This window comes from Amyelois transitella, chromosome 4, assembly GCF_032362555.1.
Source record: "Amyelois transitella isolate CPQ chromosome 4, ilAmyTran1.1, whole genome shotgun sequence".
Lineage (NCBI taxonomy): Eukaryota > Metazoa > Arthropoda > Insecta > Lepidoptera > Pyralidae > Amyelois > Amyelois transitella.
Genome location: NC_083507.1, coordinates 12,439,177 through 12,462,598, shown reverse-complemented (window position 1 = coordinate 12,462,598; position 23,422 = coordinate 12,439,177). Strand labels below are relative to the sequence as shown.

Here is a 23,422-nt window from a genome sequence, read left to right as displayed (position 1 = left end):
ATACACAGTTTATACAAACAAATAATTTTGTAAGCTTGCATGATGAGAGTTATGAACGTGGATAAAGCGAAAGAAGTATGCAGAGATCGTGGCAAGTGGAAAGATGTAGCCTCTGACTACCCCTCCGGGAAAATGGCGTGATTTTATGTACATATGTATGTTAGTTTGTATATAAGCAGGTAATTACTATACCAGGTAAAAAGAGCTTTGTTTGTGCCCAAAATAAAGGCGCTGTAATTATAGCAACCCTAAATAAGACGTGTACAAAAAAAAATGAAAGCACAAAAAATGTCTTCAATGATCAAAAGAATATCTTCGGGAATTTTTCTCTAAGAAAATGACGACGATATTTAAGGAAAAGTTGAGTTTGTTTTTAGCATTACTATAGAGAAAATATTAATGTATATGTATAAAACAGGAAAAACAGTCTTGTTTAACTACCTTTGATAAGATCTTAGGAACAGAAAAATACAAATAATTAACTGAAGGCTTCCACATTTTTAGTTCGTGTCGTTGATTTTAAATTTAGATTATTTTAATGAGGAACCTAGTGTAGACTTTTTGGGAAATTTATTATTTGTTTGGTGCCAGTAATAGAATTGAAAAAATAAATATAGTAACAACTGCTTAAACACGAAGGTTCTCTGCTTAACCCAATGGTAGACTGTTAGATAATGCTTTTAGCATTAAGTCCGCCTTTTGTACTTTACGAATTGTAATTGTTTAAATTAAGAATAAATAAATATATAAACTATATAGGGTGATTTAATCATTATAAGACACTTATATCTTCTTCTTATATATAAAATTCTCGTGTCACAATGTTTGTCTCCGTACTCCTCCGAAACGGCTTGACCGATTCTCATGAAATTTTGTGAGCATATTGAGTAGGTCTGAGAATCGGCCAACATCTATTTTTCATATCCCTTTATTACTTTAAAATAATTTATATGGCAAAACAACGTTTGCCGGGACAGCTAGTATATACATACCTATATTAGTATCGACCTGCTTTATTTATAATATATGTTGATATGTCAGTTGATCAGTCAGAGTCCTTATACTTAGATTACTCACTTGGTGAGCTGAGCAACAGCACTCTTCCTCATCAGCACAGCGTTGATGATGTTGATGGCGTTCTGGCCTTCCTTCCCTATGGGCAGCCGCGCGACAGTCTGCCCCCCCCACTCGTATCCGTTCTCTGGGTTGATGAGCAGGTCACCTGTATCTGGGATAAGAAGCACTGTTAGTATTGCAAGTTTATTGGCATACATACATACATACATATACATAAAATCACGCCTCTTTCCCGGAGGGGTAGGCTGAGACTACCTCTTTCCACTTGCCACGATCTCTGCATACTTCCTTCGCTTCATCCACATTCATAACTCTCTTCATGCAAGCTCGGTGGTTTCGGATACTCTTGACCTGTAGTATTATTTAGATTAAACTAGCGACCCGCCCCGGCTTCGCACGGGTGCAAAATTATAAATATTATTATACATAAAAACCTTCCTCTTGAATCACTCTACCCGTTACAAAAAACCGCATCAAAATCCGTTGCGTAATTTTAAAGATTTAAGCATACAGACAAACAGACTAAAATAGCGACTTTGTTTTATACTATGTAGTGATGTATTACACACAAACATCTCTTTGAATGAGATCGCGTGCACTTTTATTTCGAATTATTTTTTATTCTTTGTTGTGAGGAACAAACAAAAAAAACTGGGGTTTTCTTCCGAAATTACTTCCCGTCTCTCTCGACTTCCGTCCCAATTCCGCGGGCACAAGACACCATTAATAAATTTCTTCTGAAAACTGTTCATTCTAAGGAAACGAAAACAATTCTCCGAGTGTGCGAACTCATTCAATTAAACGCTGTTCTCGTAGTGTTCTCAAGTCATAACTTTATTCGGAAAATAATCGTACAGAATTGGAAAACATACATACATACATACTACTGTGTCAAGAAAGTAGCGGGAAAAGATCAATAATACACAAACTGTTTGTTATTCATCCAAATTTATTTTATCACCTTCAAAATATGCTCCTTTAGAAACGATACACTTACGCCAACGAATAATCCAATCATCAAAACATTTTTTAAACGCTGTTTCCGGAATTGAGGTCAGTTCTCGCCGCGAATTCTCTTTTATGTCTTCTACCGATTGAAAACGGGTGCCACGAAGTGGTAATTTGAGTTTAGGAAAAAGAAAAAAGTCGGCTGGAGCCATATCTGGTGAATATGGTGGTTGCTCGATGGTATTTATTGAGTGTTTGGTTAAAAATTCGTTCACAATGATGGCCTTGTGCGAAGGTGCATTATCATGGTGCAAAATCCAAGAATTTTCTTTCCACAAATCTGGCCTTTTTCGTCGGATTTGCTCTCTTAAACGCCGCATAACACTCAAATAATATTCCTTATTTACCGTTTGACCTTCCGGCAAGAATTCCGAGTGCACAACACCGCGATAGTCAAAGAAAACAGTCAACATGACTTTGACTTTTGAACGACTTTGGCGTGGTTTTTTCGGTTTCGGTTCAGTTGGAAGGCGCCACTCCGAAGCTTGTTGACTAGTTTGCATGTTAAACTCGTAAACCCACGTCTCGTCACCAGTAACAATGCGTTTCATGAATGTTGGGTCAGAATTGACTCGTTCTAGCATGTCCTCAGCGACTCTCATGCGATTGAGTTTTTGAAAAAAATTCAGGTCTTTTGGGACTAGCCGAGCGGCAACATGTTTCATACCCAAATTATTAGTTAAAATGGTACGGATCGACTCGTGAGATACAGAAAGTTCGGTGGCTATCTCTCTCAAAGTTGAATGAGGATTTTCAGTCACTATTTCCTTCACTTTTGCGATGTTAACTTCAGTTGCAGACGTTGATGGCCTACCAGAGCGAGGCAAATCTTCCATCACATCTCGACCGCTTTTGAACGCTTTGTACCACTCATAAGCACGAGTTTTTGATAAAGTCGATTCACCGTAAGCCTTCTGTAACATTTTCAGTGACTCCGAACACGATATTCCATTGGCAATGCAAAATTTAAGACAAACTCTTTGTTCGATGTTTTTATCCATTATGAAATTAGCAATACACACTAGATATGATATAACTAAAAATAGCACTGTATTTAATGTAAACAACAGATGCAACTCAAACTCCGCGCCAAAATGGAAAACAGTTGTGCCAATCTAACAACAACAAAAAAAAACAAAAATTTGAATTTGGTACCATAAATAAATAATCCATTCCCGATACTTTTCTGACTGAATGTACATATGGTCACGTCTAGGTACCTACACACAGAGCCAACAGTCTTGAAAAGACTGAATGGCCACATTCAGCTATTTGGCTAAATGATAGAATTGAGATTCAAATAGTGACAGGTTGCTCGCCCATCGCCTAAAAAAGAATCCCAAGTTTATAAGCCTATCCCTTAATCGCTTTTTACGACATCCATGGGAAAGAGATGGAGTGGTCCGTCCTATTCTTTTTTGTATTGGTGCCGGGAACCACACGGCACTGGAAAACAAGGAGTAAAATTGAATGAAATACAAAAATCATTACTGAGCTACCAAGACGCCTGAGTGAAAATGTTGACGCCGCTGAGATGAGAAAACTTGGATCAGACAATTTAATAACACATGGACGCGCGCTGTTTGATAACGAAAATGCTTACAAAGTAGAAGACACAACAGCGGTGTTGTAACGCGCACAAGTTGGGGAACTACAACATTTTGTCGCGTTATTGCTGCTTGTATGAAGTTTTTCTAATAACGCCTTATCCATCAATTCGCATTGACAAGTAATTGGATCTTGGAAGATTAATATTTTCTGGTTGTTATGTTTGGAATGAATTTTAGATGGATGTTCGGCTTCAAAATCGATATTGAAGATTTAAAAGAACAGTGCCGTGTGGTTCCCGGCACCAATTTAAATAGGACTACTCCATCTCTTTTCCATAGATGTCATGAAAGACGACTTAGGGATTATTTTATTAACTTGAGATTCTTCTTTTAGGCGCTGAGCTAGCAACCTGTCACTATTGGAATCTCAATTCTATCGTTCAGCCTGACAGCTGAACGTGGCCTATCAGTATTTTCGGGACTGCTGGCTCTGTCTTCCCCGCAAGGTATATAGACATGATTATATAAATGAATGAATGAATAAAAGAACAATCCTACAATAAGGAAAATAAATTTCGCATCAAACAAAAATTAGACTCATCTTGACATCAAGGAAAGTTTTACTCGTAAATATTCGAACGAAAAATTTGATTAATTGGGTACTTATTTTTTTTTTAATCTCGCGAAGATATCTGAACTAACTTTAGATAAAAACCAGTAAAGATTAAAAGTAAAATAGATTCCACAGAATGCCACCTTTAAGCGACAGGCTTGGAATTGAAATGCAGATATAGTTAGAGATCCCTCTCTCTCACTATATCTTAATTTCAATTCTATCTCTAAGCCATTAATATATATATGACTTTCAGGTCTTGTGAATATTTGATCTAAGGGTAAAGACGTAATATATACTACGTGTATATAAACACAAGCTATGAAAACTAATGGTCATCCTTTAGCAATTTTATTGAATGTCAAAGGCCCTTAGTTGAAATTCTTAAAGTTATTCCTAAGGTTTAAATAAATAAATATATACGGTACAAATTACGCAGATTGATTTAGCCTCGAAGTAAGTTCGAAACTTGTGTTACGAGACATTAATTCAACGATACTATATTTTATAATAATTACTTGTAGATAAATATCTAAGACCTAGGTCAATCGGAGAAAGTTCGTTTCCCATTATGCCCTGGTCGGGATTCGAACCCGGGAACTCCGGTGTCACAGACAAGCGCACTACCGCTGCGCCACAGAGGCCGTTTATTTTTACAGAGTGTGTAACTTTATCAAGCAAAACAAGTATACAAATATCAATAAACAGAACCAACGAATGTAACGTTAGCAAAACAATGACAAAATGAATTAGGGAGTTCCAGAAACTTCTCTGAGGCAATCGAAGAGTTGGTTATTGTCTTCCAACTTATATAACGTATACAGAAATAGACCTGTCTTCATCGATAGGGGAAAGAATTTGATGAATGGGTATTGTTTGAGAGCGAATGCAGGGAATATTCTGGAATCAACTCTGAATGTTCATTGCTATTTATCGAGATTCAAGTATATAGGAACTGAATATTGTTATATTTGTGTTATAAAAAGGTTTTCCATGAAAGTTAAACGTCAAAAAACATTTTAATAAATTAAAGTGAAATGTAGTTCCCGGCACCAATAGATATAAGTTTAGGACCACTCCATCTCATTTCGATGGATGTAGAAAGAGGCGACTAAGGAATATCTAATAGTTTAATTACATAAAAAAAATGTATAGCTTAATAATTATGACGTTAAAATTGAAGAAAATATACCAAATACTGTCCTGTCCCACAAATAAAAGCTTAATTTCAAAATGAATTTTTTGATATTAAAAATTTTTATACGTAATCATTTTCGCATACATACAAAGTTGAATGATATTAAATTATAATAATGACCAATAATATTTTAACAAAAGGTTTTTCCTCAATAATTTTCAAAGTTAATTTTTTTTTCCTTGACTGTAATATGTTTGAACAGGCTCCAAGTGTAATTATTTAATAAATTGATTTTTTGGAAATTGAACATTAGTTTATAATAATTAAGCGAGGCCTGGTAGATAATGAACATTTTCCACACGAAAAAAAAAATAGGAAAACACAGATTGAGGAATCGGAATTTTGGTGCATTTTATACTGACTTTTTCTTAATAAACAGGACATACAAAGATAAACAGCCAAGACTAAATAAGAAAGAGTTCACGTCACGTCACTTTTCCCTACGTGGAAGACAGAGGCAAAAAGTCTTGAATATAGGTCACGTTCAGTTATTTGGTTTTTAAGCCTATCCCTTAGTCGCTCTACGACGTCCATGGGAAAGAGAGGGCATGTTCCTTTTTATTTTTTTGTTGGCGCCTGGAACCACACGGCACAACCCAGAAATAAAAAAAGATATACGGGACAGATTACACAGACTGAGCTAGCCCCAAAGAAGTTCAAGACTTGTGTTAGGGACTACCAGATCATTTCTTTTAAATAAGTAAATAAATAAATATATACGGGACAAATTACACAGATTGAGTTAGCCTCGAAGTAAGTTCGAAACTTGTGTTATGAGATACTAACTCAACGATACTATATTTTATAATAAATACTTATATAGATAAACATCCAAGACCCAGGACAATCAGAGAAAGTTCTTTTCTCAACATGCCCTGGCCGGGATTCGAACCCGGGACCTCCGGTGTCACAGACAAGCTTACTACCGCTGAGCTACAGAGGCCGTTTGTGAAATGGAGAAGTGGGAGACTGATGCCTTTTTTTGTACGTATGGAAAATCCTTCGTTATTTGAACCCACTAAAACCACACGGTGTCACCGCCTACCGCTTTAGTGCCGTTAGCACGAGTTACCCTCACTCACATACCCGGCGCGAAGCTACCCCATGACCACGGCTAGGCCGCTCTGAGAACCTGGTATCTAAGGTATGCAAAAGCCTACGCCAGACCACAAGATGTCCACCCCGAGGTAAAATATGCAGTTAACAAACAGCTGAACGTGGCCTTTCAGTCTTTTCAAGACTGTTGGCTCTGTCTACTCCACAATGGATATATATGGATATATGGACGTGCCGTGTGGTTCCCGGCACCAATACAAAAGAAGAATAGGACCACTCCATTTTTTCCCATGGATGTCGTAAAAGGCGACTAAGGCTTACAAACTTGGGATTCCTTTTTAGGCGATCGGCTAGCAACCTGTCACTATTTAAATCTCAATTCTATCATTAAGCCAAATAGCTGAACGTGGCCATTTAGTCTTTTCAAGACTTTTGGCTCTGTCTACCCCGCAAGAGACATAGACGTGACCATATGTATGTATGTATGGACGTAATGATATGTATGTATGTAACAAATTGTGGGTGTAAAAAAAACAAATTTGCAAACTGCTCTTTTCTAAGAGGCCAATACTATATGGTTGCGCTAAATCTAAGGTTATAATAGATTCTGATTTTTCACTATCTACATGTCCAATATAAAAATCGTTTGTTCCATCACGGCGCCTCTATTTTTTCGTTCACCTATCTATCCGTTTTTCTGAAATTTTCCGGATCATGTATAAGAAAATTGATCAACCGGATATCGGATGTTAGGGATGAGTAAACATTGAAGTTTAAGAAAAGGTCTTCGTTGAAAGAAAATATTTTATAAAAAAAATATGATCTTTAATATTTTTTTATTATTTTTTTCTCTTTGCTGCATGTTTATATTCGTAACCTAATCGATTAAATAGATAAAGTATAATCTAGAAATTAAAATTACATTTGTGTCTGTTATTGAAAACAAAAGAAACACAATCAAATAAACAATGTAAGAATGCAGGTATATTGGTATATGGAAAAAAGTCTCTGCCTACCGCTCCGGGTAATAGGCGAGATTTTACGAAGGCATAATCTATTTACTAGTGTGGAATAGTTATTTTGGGCATTATTGAAGCCCTCAAGGATGAATTATTCTCCCCGATTTTTTTCGCATTCTCCATTATTTCTTCGCTCCTAATAGTTGCAGCGTGATATAATATAGCCTAATGCCTTCCTCGATAAATGGTCTATTCAACACGAAAATATTTTTTCAATTCGAACTAGTAGTTCCTGAGATTAGTACGTTCAAACAAACAAACAAACTCTTCAGCTTTATAATTTAGTATAGATAAGTGTGTGTTTATTACGGCGAGGAAAAACATCGTTTGGAAACCTGCATAATCAGGCATGAATAAAAACTGAATATGTAACCGTGACCCAATATGAGTAAGGTTTCCCTGCATGGGTTGCGGAGGTCAGATGGTACCCGCTTCGTGTTATAACCTGACTCACTCAATCCATGGTCTCAAAGGCACTCAGGTTCCTCTCCAGAAAGGTGAGATATAACGCCAAGAAGAAGTGTGTAACTTAAATAAATATAAATATAATAAATAAATATATACGGGACAAATTACACAGATTGAGTTAGCCTCGAAGTAAATTCGAAACTTGTGTTACGAGATAATAACTCAACGGATACTATATTTTATAATAAATACTTAGATACATAAACATCTAAGACCCAGACCAATCAGAGAAAGTTCGTTTCCCATTATGCCCTGACCGGGATTCGAACCCGGGACCTCCGGTGCCACAGACAAGCGTATTACCTCTGCGCCACACAGGCCGACTTACCTATAACAACACCATCAACGCTCGGACCGAAAGCGTAAGCGAAGTCGGGTGCTTGCACCGGTGCTGAGAGAAGCTCTTTGAGCGAGCGCTCACGGAGACAGCGCAGAAGCGCTGGAGGCGTCAGTTCTGCGCAAAAAAAGCATTTTTATTTTTATTCAGACAATATATTAGTTAAAAAATTTTGTTTTCCAATATTATAGGAATCCATTTACATCGGCATCTCTTTATATTTCCATTTCATAACGCTTACATACTTAAAACTAAGACCTTAATAGTAGCAGATGTGTGATCATGATTTAAATGTGTTGATCGCCCCTGCAAAGGCCGATTGCTTAAAAATTAGATGCGTATCTTTGAAAAATTCTGACTTACCCACTCCGGGACCGTGGTTGTGGCAACTTAACTAATGTCACATGCCATCAGCCAATCACGGTATTTATAACTCGCGCTCAGCCAGTAGCAGTGAAGAGTCTGTGGTTCTACAGCTGTGATTGGCTGAAGGCGTGTGACGTCAGTAAAGTCACCATACGCGACACGGGCTCCTCTCCAGAAATGAGAGGACGGAATCGGAACTAATGTCTAGTAAATGATAATGACTATAAACTTAACTTACATTTCATAGTTAAGAAATGAACCACGCACTTACAGAACCTAATTAACTAGCCGTTGCCCGCGACTTCGTTCTCCGTAAAAGTTGACTAACAATCTATCATCCCCTCTTTTTTCGCAATAAAAATGAGCCTATGTTCCTCCCCAAGGTCAGCTCTACCTCAGTATCAATTTTATCAAAATCGACTCAGTGGTTTAGGTGAGAAAGCGTAACAGACAGACGAACAGAGTTACTTTCGTATTTATAATGTTAGTATTATCATCATCAAATCATTAGGGATCAAATGAATTATTACCTGGTGAACAGTTTGCGTGAGTGGCCACTAACGCAGCATACTTATTGGGATCCGCTACTAAAGACCAGGGGCTCAGCCCTGACCCTGACATGAGAATCGCCCTATGGAACAGTAGACCTGGAACAAAAAGAAAGCATACATTGGAGTGCCGTGCGGTTCCTGGCACCAATACAAAAAAAGAATAGGACCACTCCATCTCTTTCCCATGGATGGCGTAAAAGGCGACCAAGGGATAGGCTTATAAAATTGCGATCCTTTCTTTTAGGCGATGGGCTAGTAACCTGTCATTGTTTGGATCTCAATTCCATCATTAAGCCGAGCAGCTGAAGGTGGCCATTCAGTCTTTTCGGGACTGTTGGCTCTGTCTACCCCGTAAGGGATATAGACGTGACTATATGTATGTATGTATGTATTGAAATGTCGATATTCCTTCCTGGTAACAGGTGGCTAGCCCATCGCCTGCAAGAGGAATCCCAAGTTAATAAACCTTACTCTTAGCCGTCTTTTACGACATTCATTAGTAAGATATGGAGTGCCGTATGTATGTTAATATACCTTTTAGCCGATTCCGGGGCTCTTAGACCACCAAAATAAAGCTATTTAAATATTAAAATGGACAGACAATACATGCCAAGGATTACCTCTAAAACTTTTACTTTGCTGAATTTTTTATCCAACATTATTTTTGTATAAGCAAGCGATTTTCTACGCGGTACTTAATCTCAGCCGGTCCCAAAGGAAATACGGGATTTTTAAGGGACTCTTAATAACATTAATATTCGCAACGCCTATTTACTGGTAGTAAATTAATATTTAAATTGAAAATTAACGAAACCTCGATTACTTTGAATAGACCGGAAAGCATTTACATACATACATACATATGGTCACGTCATGGTAGGGTAGACAGAGCCAACTATTTAGCTTGATGATAGAATTGAGATTCAAATAGTGACAGGTTGCTAACCCATCGCCTAAAATAGAATCCCAAGTTTGTAAGCCTATCCCTTAATCGCCTTTTACGACATCCATGGAAAAGAGATGGAGTGGTCCTATTCTTTTTGTATTAATGCCGGGAACCACACGGCAGTTACATTTAAGTTAAATAAATAGCCGAGCTTGCATGAAGAGAGTTATGAATGTGGATGAAGCGAAGGAAGTATGCAGAGATCGTGGCAAGTGGAAAGATGTAGTCTCTGCCTACCCCTCCGGGAAAGAGGCGTGATTTTATTTATTTTTTTGTACAATCTCAATAATCCGCCTCCGCCGCCTTTGCAGTCTGTAAATTAAATCCAAGTTTAAATCCATTTCAATATTTCTCCAATTGTTATCGGTTCAGTATATTCGATGGCGTTGGCGTATGAAATGCAATGAAAAGAGAATTTTGTTTTTGCAAAATAAATCGGCGCAGTGACAGCTATGAATTGATTGAGCGAAGATCCGACTGGATTTTATAAATATTTATTGTGCAAGTTTTAACATACATACAAATATGTAAGACTAAGGGATAAGCTTATAAACTTGGGAATTCTTCTTTTAGGCGATGGGCCAGCAACCTGTCACTTTATATGAATCTCAATTCTATCAGTAAGCCAAACAGCTGAACGTGGCCTATAAGTATTTTCGTGACTGTTGGCTTTATCTACCCCGCAAGGGATATAGACGTGATTGTGTAAATGTATGTACAAACATATAATCATGCAAATGTCCTTTGCGGGGTAGATAGAGCCAACAGTCTTGAAAATACTGAAAGTCCACTTTCAAGCTTAATGATGAAAATGGGTTTCAAATAATCTTAATTTATTAATCTTTTTCTTAGTCGCATTTTTCCAATATCGAAATATATCTAAAAAGTAACTGAGAAATCTAGTTCACACAATGAAGCTCGCAGCTTGAAACACGTTGGTATCATAGTATCGGGTATAATTCAATGCAGCCCGCATTCAATTCTTGCAAGGATTTGTGGGATATAGAAACTGGAAACTGATAAGTCGACGTTTTACTGTGATAGATAGATATATATTTAATATGATATATACATACATACATATATATATATATATACATATGGTGCCGTGTGGTTCCCGGCACCAATACAAAAAAAGAATAGGACTACTCGCATCTCTTTTCCATGGAGGTCGTAAAAGGCGACAAAGGGATAGGCTTAGAAACTAGGGATTCTTTTTTAGGTAGCCGATGGGTTAGCAATCTATTTGAATCTCAATTCTATCATTAAGCTAAATAGCTGAACGTGGCCATTCAGTCTTTTCAAGACAGTTGGCTCTGTCTACCGCGCAAGGGATATAGACGTGACCCTTGCCGGGTGGATATTATTTTATTGAATACGATACTGGCTATAAGACTTGACAATAATTTTACTTAACATCATGTGGACTGGTAAATCATAGGGTTGTCTGCACATCAAATCTTATCACATACATCTTTCCCGAAAGTTCCCTGCATACTTATTCCGGGAACTCAAATTTTGTACACACTTGTATTTTTATGTTTGTTTTCATTGTTTATTTGTGTTCGACAAATGAATATATTTTTTTTACTTTAACTTTTTACTTTTTTCTTCATGCCATAATTCTTAATGCTCAAATCATTAATCAACTTAATAACTTGCCTTATTGTTATATCATAATATAATAAAAATTTAGCTATTGAGACGTAATTACGAGGTACAGCGGTTTATTAATTGTTTTACGTCGTTTTTTCGCGTCATCCACATTCATAACTCTATTAAGTGGACCTTGGTCCAAACGATAATAAACGATCAAATATCTGAAAACTATAATTTTTATGAACTTTAAAATTTTGGTTGTATAACGTTGGCTTTAGTATTTCCCATTAAAACAAATTGAGTGATCTTATTCTAGTCTGTCAAAAACCGTACAACGAAAAATTCTAACCTACAACATTTCGCTTTATTTACAAAGATGACTAGAAACTTACTCCGCGCAAAGTTTAAAGGAGATACTTCTAAATTATACAAAGAAAGTGCAGTAGGAATATACCGGAGTTAAATAGAAAGCAAGCGTTACTTACGACACAGTATTTTATTCTGCCCTCGCTCTGAGCATAGACCGAAGATTAAATTTCAAGTCTGTGGATTCAGAATTTCTATTCAAGCTTACTGTAACTTACTATGTAAATGATTGCTTTTTATGAGTTCAGAGCGTAATTGTTTTAAATCGCTTAAGTGGGTATTAGAGGGTCGTGTTGAAACGAGGCATGAAAGTAGGTGAACTAGGCATATGTTTAAATTAAAGAATTCGTTGGAATTGAAAGTCTTAGACGAATCTGAGGATATAATCAAAGAATTATCATAAAAGTAATCTCTTCCTCCTGGCTTTAGTCCCGGTTGCATTCTCACCACTCTGGAAAGGAGCCGTTGGTATGCCTTTGACCATGGACCCTGGATTGGGTAAGTCAGAGGTTTTTACACGAAGCGACTCCCGTCTGACCTCCGTAACCTTTGCGGGTAAACCTAACCCGTATTGGTTCGATCATGGTTACACTTTCAATTACCTGAATGTGCAGGTTTCCATACGTTTTCCCTCATCGTAAGGTCATTGGTTAGTATACAAACTTATGTACTGAACTTCTAAAGTAACGACTAAAGTTACATGTTATTTATATTCTAAAATAGTACCTGGTTGACCGAGCTTTGCTCGGTTTTTTGTTTTTGGTAGAACATATATCTTGGGAACCGAGCTTTTCTCGAACCTAGGACCTTGATAAATCGATTCCTTGAGCTGAAATTCCCCTAATCTGTAACTTTCATGAAAATCGTTGGAGCCGTTTCCGAGATCCTGGTTATATATATACAAGAATTGCTCGTTTAAATATATAAGATAACTACATATACAACGATTCGCAAGGAACCCTGAACACTGAACAAACAGACCTATGCAAATTCCGTTAGCTTTGTTAAACTTTTTGTTTATGTTTGTGCACGTTAAACGGTTGAAATATCATGTTCCTATTTATTCTACTTAATGATGTTGTTAGATATGAGAATAAACTTATTTTGAAATTTGCGATTAATCATGGTCGTGTTGTTCCTGGCAAAATAGTAATAAAAAAGTAGTAGTAAATAAGTTTAGGACCGCCCCGTCTCTTTACCATGTACGTATGTAGTATGTACGTATAATAATAAGTATACCACCTTCGAAACGACTACGATTTGAAAGTTATATCATTTTCTATGTGTCTCACTGTACCTGCTTCAAACGAAAAAATGTCTTAAGCCGTTAAACATAAAGATAACAATATTACCTACAAAAGTTTCACTTGCAGATTGTAGACACATTATATATTTAATTCACGAGCCAAGTGAACAAAATGCACGTTCCGTTTTCAAGAAAATCTCAGTTTCTGCACTGAAATGTGCAATAAAATCTGTGTAACAGTTACTCGCATTCGGATTTCATCTCCTTTATACAGAGTCTGCTAATGTAGGTGCACTATGAATGCGCTGCTTCATATTTTGTGCAAGGTTTTCTGGGTACTATTGTTTTTCTTCGTCTCATTGCATATAATACTGCATTTCTCACATTTAAGACTCGTATTTATCACGTTTTTAGTTTGAATTATTTTCGTTGAAAGCGAGTTTATTGAAGAGTGTTTTGTCAAAATCTCAGTTTTCGTCGGAAACGGGCATCGAAAGTCGCATTATACATAAGATACTAATACTCCTTCTATCCCACTCAATTGTACCACGCCCCGTCCCATTAAATTGTATTATAATGATATTATTACCTGAATGAAATTATAAAAAATAGACCCTTAAGATAATTAAGATCTTTATAACTATCCACGCTTTGGCCTATGAAAATGATTAAGATATTTTTTCTTGCAACATTAAATTTCACGAATAAAATACATTAAGTACACACTCGTATATCTAAACAACACAAGTATATATGATGGCGTAAAATGCAAATAGTATTCATTCAAAGCATTAAATAGAATCACATTCATTTGTAGTGCCGTGTGGTTCTCGGCACCAATACAAAAAAGAATAAGACCACTCCATCTCTTTCCCGTGGATGTCGTAAAAGGCGACTAAGGGATAGGCTTACAAACTTAGGGCTAGGAACCTGTCACTATTTGAATCTCAATTCTATCATTAAGCCAAATAGCTGAACGTGGCCATTCATCCCATAATGGATATAGACGTGACCATATGTACATACATATGTATGTATGTTCATTTGTACAAAAAAACAAAACCTTAAAAACAAATTGCAATCTAAACAGGATTGCATTTCTAACATACATTCCAATGCATATTCCCAAACGCAGTGTTATATTTGCAGGAATTGCAGTCTTTGTGTTGAATCTCCCGGGTCACAGTTTATGATACAAGCTCTCTCATTTGCTTCATACAATTTATATTTATGACCTTCGGGTAATGGTTCAACTGTTGTACGAGTAATAACATTTATAGCATCTCTGATATGAGTTAACCGATTATGTTAACCGCTTACGAGCCAGTTTTTAACGTGTTTAAAATTAGTTATAACATAAATAACAATAGTGACAAGAACTAAATTAGTGCCAATGGTGAATATTTGCTACTAAATTATGTACTTTTCTATTTGACCGTATTGCGATTTTTCTATCACATATATTTTATTCTCTTATTGAAAGGCAAGTCCATAAATAAATTGTCATACATACATACACGTCTTTATCCCTCGTGAGGAGACAGAGCCAACAGTATTAACAAGACTGATTGGCCGCGTTCAGCTGTGTGGCTTAATAATAGAGTTGAGATTCAAATAGTGACAGGTTGCTAGCCCATCGCCTAAAATAAGAATCCCATGTTTATAAGCCTGTCTATCTATAAATTGTCACCACTTTTCTATTTAGCATCTCGGACACTACTAGAGCTATATTAATCGTTGACAGAGAAGTACGTGTCCATTTTCTTTCCGAATGATTTGATATTACTAATTTTCCGTGTGGTTCCCGGCACCAATAGAAAAAAGAATAGGACTATTCCATCTCTCTTCTATGGATGTCGTAAAAGGGGACTAAGGGGTAGGCTTATAAACTCATTTCTATCTTAAAGCCAAATAGCTAAACGTGGCCTATCAGTCTTTACAAGACTGTTCGCTTTGTCTACCCCGCAAGGTATACAGACGTGATTATATGTATGTATGTATGATTTGATAATAAAAAGTAATGCTGGCTGAACACCCGAAGCTAATGTCTCGCGACTCTAATGGTAAAGTAAAATTAATTGAATCTCCGAAAAATTTACCATATTATGTTTATTTGATCCAATAGGTATAGCCTTACCCACTTGGTAGACATTATAATAAACTAGCTGTGTCCGCGACTTCGTTCGCGTGAAATAGTTATTTTGGGCATCATTGAAGCCCTCAAGTATGAATAATTCTTCACGCTTTTTTTACATATTCCATTATTTCTTTGCTCCTTATAGTTGCAGCGTGAGGTTATATAGCCTAAAACCTTCCTCGATAAATTGTTTTATCAACACAAAAAGAATTTTTCAATTTGAACCAGTAGTTCCTGAGATTATCGCGTTCAAACAAACAAACAAACACTTCAGCTTCATAATATTAGTATAGATGGCAAACATAACTCAATAAAGTGAACAGAATTCATCACGCATGTCTTTTTAACGTTCGAATTTTTCTTTACTTGCAGATGCGGTCGGAATTCTTATACTTCTATCTCTCAGCAAAACAGTAACGTGCTGTCAATTATCACAAGTAGAAGGGTCAGATGGTCAGAATCGGACGGCCTCTGTGGCTCAGCGGTAGTACGCTTGTCTGTGACACCGGAGGTCCCGGGTTCGAATCCCGGTCAGGGCATGATGAGAAAAGAACTTTTTCTGATTGGCCTGGGTCTTGGATGTTTATCTATATAAGTATTTATTATAAAATAATAGTATCGTTGAGTTAGTATCTCGTAACACAAGTTTCGAACTTACTTCGAGGCTAACTCAATCAGTGTAATTTGTCCAAAGAAAACAAAACAAAAACAAAAAAACAAAATCTTACCTTCAGGCACGGCCAGCGAGGTCAGCAAGAAGTGTACGCAAGCAGCGCCGGTACCATGACCCATGAGGGTCACATTAGTCGGGTCACCGCCAAAAACAGCAACATTTTCTTTGATCCAGTGCAAGGCTGCTATCTGATCCATGAGGCCGTAGTTGGCAGGGGAGCGAGGGTAGTCGTCTGACCGGGGATTGAGGAAACCTGGGGAAGATGATATGTATAGTTATTATTTAAATTTATGATGTAGTTATACTATTTATATGGTTAGTTCGTTTCTCCGTTTCATTTTACATTTGCGCGGTACTGTATCAAAATACATACATACATACATATGATGACGTCTTTATCCCTTACGGGGTAGACAGAGCAGACAGATTTTTATTGGTGCTGGGAACCACACGGCACTGTGTGTACTGTATCATACACATACATACATAAAATCACGCCTCTTTCCCGGAGGGGTAGGCAGAGACTACCTCTTTCCACTTGCCACGATCTCTGCATACTTCCTTCGCTTCATCCACATTCATAACTCTCTTCATACAAGCTCGGCGGTTTCGGGTACTTTTAACCTGACCCTTTACCAGGACGTCCTTAATTTGATCAAGATACGACCGTCTAGGTCTTCCCGCTCCGACCTTTCCCTCCACACTCTCCTTGTATATCTGCTTAGTCAACCTGTTTTCATTCATCCTCTCCACATGACCGAACCATGATGTAGTTATACTATTTATATGGTTAGTTCGTTCCTCCGTTTCATTATATCAACAGTGACACATATATTTAATTTGCGAAATGAAGTATTTAATATTAGGATAGGGTATATGATATATACAAATATATATAAATATATCATATATATTGACGTACGCATTGGTACCTATATCTTATATTATAGCTGATTCCTGATTGCATTGTTAGCTGAGTTAATTATCGATTAATTGATTTTTAGGTCAGGCTTCCTCTTTTAGGCGATGGGCTAGCAACCTATTGAATAAATTAATGAATGAAAATATACGAATATACATGAAGATATATATGAAGATATAACAGAGACCATATTGAATGTATTTCTTGATGAATTTTATTCCAAAGTGAATTAAAAAATACCTATCACATTAATTCAACTTATCTCGTTCTATTTGAATCGCAAATGTTTGTTCCCAATCGTTTGCAAATAAATAATGTATTTATTTGAAGCATCGGAAGTCAAAGTAAGTAATCTCCCTAAGAGGGCACTTTGAAGTCATTAATGGCCTTAGATTGGCTTTTCGCTATTTAAAAAATACAATAATTAACGCCTGTTATAAATGAAGAAGAAGGAAAAACCGTATTTATTATTAGACTTAAATTCGAAATGTTTCTTATGAGATTCGTTATTTTTTGGACAAAAGTTTGTAAACGTTTTTAAAATACATCGCAAAAGAACATTTTGAATGAATCTTTACAAATGCGTGATCAGTTTGTTTGTTTTTAATTTGTCAGTATATTTTTATAAAACTATGAAAATTAATTTTGATTGAAATGAATAAAGGCTGGTGAATAAACTGTTTTATTCAAGATCCCAATTACCTTTATAATTTTATTATAAAATAAATATATATATCACTTCTACTGCGCGTCTTGATAAAATTCATGAGGTACGGCTTAAATACAAATTATAATCACTGACTGATTCAATTAAGATTTAAATAGTGTATTATGCCATAAATTGGTAGGTACTTTTGAGATTGTTGGCTTTGTCCGCGCCTGTTTTCTATTTTTGTAATAATTGCCAGATAACCTAACCTCTCTATTATAATGATTCGGTTAGCAAATTGACTATTTTCTTTCAAAATTAGTACCAATTTCTTGTATTTTCATCTCATTAGCCTGAGGCAGGAAAAAATATATACTTTTTAAACAAGAATCCGGCCTTATCCTTAATCCACCCGAGGCGGAATTAATTTGCATAAATATCTTGTTATTCAAAACAATTTTGATAAAACTTCTACTCTCGCTATCAAAGTTAATTAGTAAATAAGTAGGCTCTTCAGTAAATAAAGCATTATGTTATATAGAATGATTTTTATTAGCTACTATGCATCTATACCATACTATATCTCTGTCAGATCCAATGGTTGACTGATAGATAATGCTTCTAGCATTAAGTCAGCCAATTGTGCTATACATTTGTATTTTGTGCAATGAAGTTTTTAACCGTGTAGTTCCCGGCACCAATAGAAAAATAATAGGTCCACTCCATTTCTTTCCCATGGATGTCTTAAAAGGCGACTAAGGGATAGGCTTATAAACTTGGGATTCTTCTTTTAGGCGATGGGCTAGCAACCTGTCACTATTTGAATCTCAATAGCTGAACGTGGCCTATCAGTCTTTTCAAGACTGTTGGCTCTGTCTACTCCGCAAGGGATACGCCCGCTGCTTCTCATACCGTATAGGTTGTAAAAGTCTACTATGGTAACGGCTAATAAACTTGGGACTTGGAAGCAATGGGCTACCAACCTATCACTAATTGAATTTCAGTACCATCATTAAGCTATACAGCTGAACGTCGCCTTTCAGTCGTTTTGATACTGAAGGCACTATCTACCCCGTAAGGGATAATGACCCGATCATATGTTTGTCTTTTTTTATGTAGCTACTAAATGTAATGTGTGTGCGTTTCCCGGCACCAATTTAAAAAAAAAAATACCACTCCGGTTCAAAAGTATAGGTATTACCGAAATGTATGTAGCTATTGAATATAATAAATTTTGATTTTTATTAGCAACAAGTTTTTTAAATAAAAATTGAGTTATGAAACAGGCACGTGTACAGAGCAAATACAGCTTGTTTATGAAAATATTCCGTCCAAAATCGTAGCATACACAAGTTAGTCAAAAATTTTGGACATTCTTTGTATGGCATCCTTTTGTGAGGGAGCGAGCGCTAACGAAGCGAACTTGTGACATTGTTTGGAAATTTCCAAATTACATAAAAATAACTTAGTCATTTTGTTTGCGCAGTATGTCTTATGGTGGCACGTTGGAATCGGACTATATCGTCATTTGGATGTCGTAAAAGACGACTTAAGTAACATGCCCTAAACTTCACTTAACTTTTTTACTTTGTACTAAACATGGCCTTTCAGTCTTTTCATGACTTAAAGCTATGTCTACCCCGTAAGGGAAAAAGACGTGACTTTATGTATGTATATCTATAAACGGCACATATATACTATATGTATCTATAAGCCGTGTGGTTCCCGGCACCAATATAAAAAAGAATAGGACCACGTCATCTCGTTCCCATGAATGTCTTTAAAGTTAACTAAGGGATAGGCTTATAAAGTAGGGATTCTTCTTTTAGGCGATGGGCTAGAAACTTGTCACTATTTAAATCTCAATTCTATCATCAAGCCAAAAGCTGAACGTGGCCTATCAGTCTTTTCAAAACTATTGGTTCTGTCTATCCCACAAGGGATATAGACGTGACCATAAGTATGTATGTATAATATGTCCACTTCCATTTAAGATCTTTTTGAATAATTACTCTACTTCTTTTAAAAGATGGGTATAATTAATTCCAAATTTATAGACGATAGGCAAAAATAACACTGTAGAAAGTGAAAAGGTTCAACAATTTTATGGTTTCATTAAACATGAACCTACATTAATTAATTTTAGAACTTTTTACCACCTACAGACGCCTTGGATGAAAGCTTTTAAATGAACTTTGAAAGTATGGAACTAATTAGAATAATATTTAATTAGATACATCATTAATTAAACTTTGAAATGAAAAATATTTTATATAAAAAAAAAATATTTTTAGATATGATGTACTTTACTTAGTGGAAAGAGGTAGTCTCTGCCTACCCCTCCGGGAAAGAGGCGTGAGTTTATGTATGTATGTATGTACTTTACGATATGCTATTATTATGACTTATCCTACTTAGGTATATTATAAATGCGAAAGTTTGTATGACAGGATGTTAGTATAGATGTTTGTTACACTTTCACGCAAAAACTACTGAACCGAATCCAATGAAATTTGGTATGTAGGTAGCTGAAGACCCAGAATAACATATAAGCTACTTTTTATCCCGGAGTCCCCGCGGGAATGATTCCACACGGACGAAGTCGCGGGCGGCCTCTAGTTATTAATATGACTACGAAAGGTATTTATGTAGCAGAGCTGACTGTTAAAACGGGACAGGGCCGGCCTCGTCGAAATTTCAAGGACCAAATTTCGAATGTCTTGAAAAAGGGAGATGTTACGAGTACCCGTAATCGTCGAATATGCACGAAAAGACGCTCCTCTCGCAATGTATACATCTTAGTACCCCTCGGCTTCGCAAAAATTACACTCGGAATAACTTTTTCTACCGTTGTTTATGTAATAACAATAAAAATTTCTCAGACGTTGACATTTTTTTAAACTCATTGCAGTCCACAAAAAATTTAGTTCGTAATAAGCTGTTATCTATACAAAACTAAGGTACAATACTACATATACATACTTATAATCGTTTGATGTCTACTCGTATTTCTGTTTGTATTTGTTTTTCTACGCAACTCAATGTCCTCCTCTTACTTTATATAATTGCCTTTATCTGATACCTACCAAATTAGTTTTTCTTTTACCATCTCTTGCTGTTTGTTATAAGCACGCAATTTTTATTGTATTATTGCTCAACACTGTTTGGTCTATCTTTTTAAAACTGTATTATTGTACTTATTTGTTTCTTATGACTGTTTGTGTCAAAACAAATTAAAAAAAAAATAATAATAATAAAAAAATAGTAATGAGTGTAGAGGAAGCGGACGAGGTCTGAATGGATCGTAACAAGTGGAAATCCATAGTCTCTGCCCACCCCAATGAGCGTTATGGCTGTATGTACATATGTATGTTTGCTATTCTTACATACGTGCATACTTATTCCTATAAACGTTATCAGATGATGGTCGTTGTAAGTCGTTGATTATTAGAAAGAAACTAGACTATTGTCTGACCAAATCATAAATATACGTTATAAAAGTATAAAAGTCATAAATACATATGGTTACGTCTATATCCCTTGCGGGGTAGACAGAGCCATCAGTCTTGAAAAGACTGAATGGCCACGTTCAGCTATTTGGCTTAATGATAGAATTGAGATTCAAATAGTGACAGGTTGCTAGCTCATCGCCTAAAAAGAATCACAAGTTTGTAAGCCTATCCCTAAGTGACGTGCGGTTCCCGGCACCAATACAAAAAACAATAGGACCACTCCATCTCTTTCCAATGGATGTCGTAGTCATAAATATTGCGCAAAAATTTTACAGTCATCCTTGTTACTAATATAATGTTACTAAGGTTTTATTGCAATAGATAAATTTTAACATAATCCAGGATTTTATAATAATAATTGTCTTTTAACTTTTAATCTTGCCATAATTATTTTTTACTAGCTGTGCCCGCGACTTCGTTATATTGGGCATCATTGAAGCCCACAAGAATTTTTTCAAATTTTCCTTTATTTCTTCGCTCCAACTAGTTGCAGCGTGATGTTATATAGCCTCAAGCCTTCCGCGATAAATAGCCTATTCGACACAAAAAGAATTTTTCAATTAGAACCAGTAGTTCCTGAGATTAGCGCGTTCAAACAAACAAACTCTTCAGCTTTATAATATTAGTAAAGACTTGTCTTTTAGCTTTTAATTATTTTTAATGACGCAACAAGGAGTAAAGTTATCTAGAAGGATTCACAAACCAGACATATTCGAAAGTTTTTCAATTAATAACTGCTTAATTTAAATATTTCATCCGTTAAAGGCCAAACGGGAAACCTCAAGGGTCATATCGCGAAATATTCTACATATATACATAAAATCACGCCTCTTTCCCGGAGGGGTAGGCAGAGACTACCTCTTTCCACTTGCCACGATCTCTGCATATTTCCTTCGCTTCATCCACATTCATAACTCTCTTCATGCAGGCTCGGCGGTTTCGGGTAAGTACTTTTGACCTGACCCTTTACCAGGACGTCCTTAATTTGATCAAGATACGTTCGTCTAGGTCTTCCCACTCCAACCTTTCCCTCCACACTCTCCTTGTATATCTGCTTAGTCAACCTGTTTTCATTCATCCTAAATATTCTAAGGCGCGATAAAGTTTTTAAGTAATGAATAGAAGCCAATTGAAAGACCTTAAAACTTTATTATAATACAAAACTCAGCCTTAAAGTTATTTATTCAACAATACCAATTTGCTCACCTGTCAAACTTGGTGTCACTATAATTAGAAGCAACCTCTACCTCAAGCCAGTAATTTTAACTCGGAACAATCAAAATGGAGATTTATTTTCCTCATCAACAATTTAACCACTCAGTAGGAACGCTCCTTTGTCTTAAACTCCATGTCTCCTAAATACGTAACATCTTCAAGACCTTTATATCAAAATATTGAAGTTACAGATGTGGGGTTACATATTTTTCATAAAAGATAAACTAATTTATATTTGATAATTTTCTTTTTTTAATATTTTGTTTAAGAAAAATAACTGAAATATACACAAACATTAATGATACTATAAATATTGTTATAGCTCTAAACTGAAGTCATCTACGAAATGTATTGTAAAGTAGGTAATTAAAGTGGTATCAAAAGGATTCAACATTGGTTAATTTGAAAATTATTTATTTTTCACATGTGTGTTTTTAACGTTAAAGGGAAAGGAAATATTTTGTGATTGGAGATAGGTATTTAATAACTCATTTGCATTAACATCGCAATATTTTCCTCCAAAAATACGAAGCGCAACAAAATAAAATTGAGGTTTAGCTGATCCCAGTTCTGAGTATATCAGTACATACATACAATCACGTCTATATCCCTTGCCGGGTAGACAGAGCTATCAGTCTTAAAAGACTGATAGGCCACGTTCAGCTTGTTGGGTTGACTATAGAATTGAGATTCGAATAGTGACAGGTTGCTAGCCCATCGCCTAAAAAAAGAATCTAAAGTTTGTTTGTATATCTGTAACTGTCTATAATTTGTGCTTTAATGTAAGAGTCCTCACAAACGTTGCTCGAATAATACAGAAATAAACTTGAATCGTCTACTAAGTGGAATATTATCCTTAGAGACAATGGCTGGAGGTAGGGTTGTCATCCCCAGGATTTTCTTAAAACGTCCGA

The 23,422-nt window shown here is 36.0% G+C and overlaps 1 protein-coding gene across 1 annotated transcript in view; it reads right to left on the bottom strand.

Moving 5' to 3' along the window:
* LOC106136579 (neuroligin-4, Y-linked) overlaps positions 1–23,422 on the bottom strand; it is a 52,605-nt gene that overhangs the window by 12,109 nt on the left and 17,074 nt on the right. Inside the window, exons 3-6 of the mRNA XM_060954570.1 lie at positions 16,266–16,463; positions 9,223–9,339; positions 8,318–8,443; positions 1,078–1,228 (exon numbers count right to left, since the gene is read on the bottom strand). Of these exons, the coding sequence (XP_060810553.1) occupies positions 1,078–1,228; positions 8,318–8,443; positions 9,223–9,339; positions 16,266–16,463 (592 nt within the window). The remainder of the gene's footprint in view (positions 1–1,077; positions 1,229–8,317; positions 8,444–9,222; positions 9,340–16,265; positions 16,464–23,422) is intronic.